Source organism: Tupaia chinensis, unplaced genomic scaffold (genome assembly GCF_000334495.1).
Source record: "Tupaia chinensis unplaced genomic scaffold, TupChi_1.0 Scaffold000238_1, whole genome shotgun sequence".
Classification (NCBI taxonomy): Eukaryota; Metazoa; Chordata; class Mammalia; order Scandentia; family Tupaiidae; genus Tupaia; species Tupaia belangeri.
Window position 1 is genome coordinate 2731318 of NW_006159716.1, and position 4348 is coordinate 2735665.

A 4348-nucleotide genomic window follows, 5' to 3' on the forward strand; every position below is an offset into this window, starting at 1 on the left:
AGCCGGCCATACGAAATGGGTGGCCTCTTGTGTTGTTATTATTTTGAAAAAGGGTAGAATTTCATCCTTTGACCTTCTGTCCCCAGCAGACAGCACAGACTCTGGGTCTCTCCCCCACAGAACCTGCTTAGAAGGCCTGGCAGATGCCTGTAAACTCCTAAGAACCACCTCTCTGAGGAAAAGAGACGAGCCCTTCCCATTGTAATTCCCACTGTTGGCAAGAGAAGACGACTTCTGAAGCCCTGGATTCCAGACTGCATGATGGTGCAGTGGTGGAATGGATGCTCAGCGGGGCCAACCCACACGAGAGGCGGGGTCCTGGGTTGGCATGGGAAAGCTGTCTGAGTACACTGGGCACACGTACTGAGGACGCCAGGGACGGACTGCGATGTCCCGGACCCTGCTGGGGCTGTCATCTCTTTATGGAAGAAAGAAAGAAACTTAGGGACCAACAGATGGCATAATGGTCATGTTGCTGGACTCCCATGTAGTCAACCCCATATAGTTCGAATCCAGGACCCGGCAGCTTAAAGTCACTCCGGGTGCATGTGCATGCATGCCCAAGATCCCACAAGGAGAATGGAGGAGAAGCGATTGTGGCGTGGCCATCCCCCCAGGAGGTGATTTTTCGCTTTCCATCTCTCTGTCTCTCTCTTTCTGGTGAGCGCAAGCGCCCTATAGCAAAAACCTCTCCAAAAGCAAACAAACAAACAAACGAACTTAAAAAAAAAAAAAACCCTCAATTCCTCTTGCATCTATGTCAACAAGTCAGTATATTACAGGGTTTCGCACCCAACCTGCATCTTATCTGTAGGTATAGGACTTGGTGTTGGCAAGGGGTGGCTGGGACTTAACCCGGTTTCCTCAACTCCTGCATTAGTACTGGCCGATCGGCTCCATGCAGGGGTGCAGGGCTTCTGATGGTGCTGCTTCTAGTCTGACCTCTGGCTCCAAGGAGTATGGTGGGAAAGGGACCCTAGGGGTTACGGAGTAGCGGGTGGAGTCCCAGGGTGAACCCAGGGAGAGTGGGGAGCTGAGGGCACTGTGGATGCAGACATCTGGACACACCCGAGGTGGCGGGTGGGGGCACTGGCTGGGGAGGGACATGCAGGACTCCACTTGTCCAGGTTCCCAGAGGAGGCCCCAAGGGTTAGCGCTGCCAGCAGCGATTTCAGGAGCAAAGTCAAACAAGAGAAGGAGAATCCCAAGGCCGGGCTCGCTGGGCCGGTTCTCCTGAACTTGTCGAGCATGATTCTCTTTTCCCCCTGGGTGGGGCCAGGATGGGGCCATGCTCTGTCATCACCCAGCCCGGCTCTGCACCCTGCTGCCTCTCGATCCTCAGATAGGCTGGTCTTGAACTCCTGAACTCTGCACTTCAGGGTGGGGATGATGGGACGTTAGAGGAAAGGGCGATGGACAGGGGTTCCCAGCCTGAACCCTAAAACTAGCCCTTGGTGCCTGCCAGTTAACTTCTTCACAGCCTGGATCAGGGGTTCAGGCAGCCTTGGAGGTGGGGAAATGTTTTACAATAAAAATACAGTGAGGGTGCCCCTTTGTGCACCCCCCCACACTGTTACTTTAGCCAGTTCCCATTTCCTAGCCAGAAACGGGAGAGGAGGCGTCCCCTGTTCAACACACGGGCTCTTAAACCTGCTGCCCAGGCGTCTGTTTGTCCTCATGGCATTTCTGGGACTGTTCCAGGATCCGTGACCTCAGGCCCCCCTCTGAGCCTCACTTCTCTCTCGGGAACACTCTGCTCCTCAAAAGTGTCCACAGAATGTGTGGGCACAGAGGGGGTCCCTGGTACTGTCCATGTGCGGCTGCCTGGTGTGGCAGCGGAGCCCAGGCGGCCGTCTGGAGAGGGACAGCCTGGGGTGCCCTTTCCTCCTCCCCAGAGCCCGGGAAGGGCATTCGCTCCTACCTGTTGCTGCTGGAAGTGCAGCAGCTCCGCAGGGCTCATCTCACCGTTGCTGTCTGCGCCTGTGGCCACGTCCCTTCCCGGGCCTCCTCCGGCTGTGCCCGCAGCCCCGGCTGCACCACCGCCGCCATCAGCCTGCCCAGAGAGGCTGCCCACACCATTCTGCCCAGACGGAGCCGACCTGATTGTCTCCGACGCAGATTCCACCATCATGTTGCTCTAGCGGGACCTGGAAGAGGAGAGGTGGGGAGGGGGTGAGCTCAAGGCTGGACAGGCAGGGTAGGCTGCACCCAGAGCAGTCACAGACGTCCCCTCAATAACACACCATCACCAGCACAACCACCACCACCAAACACCCACTCCCTCCACCCCCAGCTGGATTCTGGGGTGTCTTCTCCACTTCCCAGAGGCCACTCCTGGGACCCCTCTTGAGGTGCAGCCCCTCCCAGTATCACCCCCGCTAGGCATGGTAAGGGACAGCTCCAGACAGCCGCCAGCCTCTCCGTGTCCCCTCCCCCATACACCCCTGACTTCCAGACTTTGGGCAGGGAGGTGAGGACAACGAGCTGCCCTGCCTGCATCAGGAGCCCTCAACCTGCTCTGGACTCCCCCTCCAGGCCCAGGTATTAAGGGGAAGCTGGGGGCCGTGGGTGCTGCCGCCATGTAAAAGCAGATAACCCCCTCACTGGGAACCCGCCACACTGCCCTCCTCTACTCCACCTGTAGTGGGCCATCAGACAAGGAAGCCCCCAGCGCAGGGTCGTCTTCTCAGGACATGTAAGGCCTCCCCCACCTTTTTTTGTTTGTTTGTTTGCTATAGGCAGTGTGCACTCACTAGAGAGACAGAGAAAGGGAAAGTGAGAATTACTTCACAGGGAGTGGGGGGCACACCACAGTCCCTTTTCTTCCATTCTCCTCTGAGCATTTTGGGCATGCACGCACACATGCCTGGAATGTCTTTCAAGCTATGGGGGTCTGGGATTTGAACTATGGAGTCAGTCATGTGAGATCCATCACCTTCACCCCCACGTCTGTTCTACAGTAAAATGGCTGCCATCTGCCCAGGCACCTGGCTCACTGGTGTGGAGGTGTGCAGAGAACAAAGCCCTGGTCCCATTCCCACCTTCCATTCTGAAGCCCTCTGCCCAGTTCCTGGCCAAAAGCACACGCCCGACAATATTTACTCTCTGTCTACAGGCACTGTGATTCCTCGTCACAAGGACTACGGGAGGTCATTGTCATCATGCCCATTTTACAAATGGAACAACTGAGGTCCAGAAGGTTAGGTGATGTGCTCCAGGCAAAGGAGGCAGGCCTGCATCCCTCCCATTCCCTCTCCGGGAATGCCTCTCGAGCAGTGGCTGAGATGCAGGGTGTGTTTGGGACGGTCAAGGGCAGTGAGGGGGAGGCGACCTGAGCTTCCGTCCAACATGACGGAGGGCCCACCATCTCCAGGGCTTTATGCAGAAGCTATGAGGAAGATGGGGAGACCTTGGTATGCAGAGCTGCTCCCACATTCTGGCAGGGGTGAGGGTGGGGGTACTAGAGCCACAGCCCGTTGAGAGAAGCGTGGATTTCAGTCAAGCAGAACATGCCTGGTACCCACCGCTGATTTTTGTCACACATCTTGAGCTTTCTAAACCTCAGTTTGTCTGTGGGAGTATTTGATCTCCGTCTCTTAGTCTTTTGAGGAGTAAACAAAACAGCATCTACTAGGCTCCTGGCAGAGTAAGCCCCAGCACTGACTGGCCCCTCCACCACCTACCCTGACCGTAAGGGTGAACACCCAAGGTTCCGCGAGGTCAAGGACTTGACCCAGACCACACAGAGCTCATCAAGGCCCATGGAAGCCAGCCTCCCTCCCCTCCTTCCGATTCCTTCCGGCCTAGGTAGCCCAGTAACTGTATGGTCTCCCTGACCCAATTGGTGAGTGAGGCCTTGCAGGGAGCAGGTTACAGAAGCTGCAGGGAGACCCTAGATGATTACTTTCCTGGTTCTTCTCCAAGGCAGAGGCTCCCAAGAGCATCTCCCTCTCACCACCCAAATTCTCTCTTTTCACCCCTTAAGAGAGGAAGAGGGGGCGTACTGGGCCAGTTGCTTGGTTTTTATCCCTGTGAAGCAGAGAGGGGAGGAGGCGAGATTATGAGGTGGAGGGAGAGTTGCTGAGAGTCCACAGGTGACTGGGCCTTCCTGTCCCAGTGGGCCCGTGTGGCTTCCTGGGTGCCCCGTGCTTGCATTTCTCTGTATGGTGCCAAGGGCTTGCTCACCCCAACGCCTTTAGCTGCTGTTCCCAGTCCTGGACTCTGAGCGGAGCCAGGCCAGGAGTGAGGGCAAGAATGGGGGTGACGGTTCGGAAGAGATTGAGCACTTGGTCTCAGGCCTTAATGGCCGTGTCAGCCTGCGGGCTAGTGGCTGCCAAGTGATGGATGG

At 56.7% G+C, this 4348-nt stretch overlaps 1 protein-coding gene across 1 annotated transcript in view; it reads right to left on the reverse strand.

Moving 5' to 3' along the window:
* Positions 1-2748, reverse strand: part of FOXP4 (forkhead box P4) — a gene marked incomplete in the record, with an annotated part of 45167 nt that extends 42419 nt beyond the window's left edge. The window contains 2 exon segments of the mRNA XM_027771915.1: positions 1922-2147; positions 2639-2748. Coding sequence (XP_027627716.1) covers positions 1922-2131 — 210 coding nt within the window.
* Between the last annotated feature and the right edge of the window lie 1600 nt (positions 2749-4348).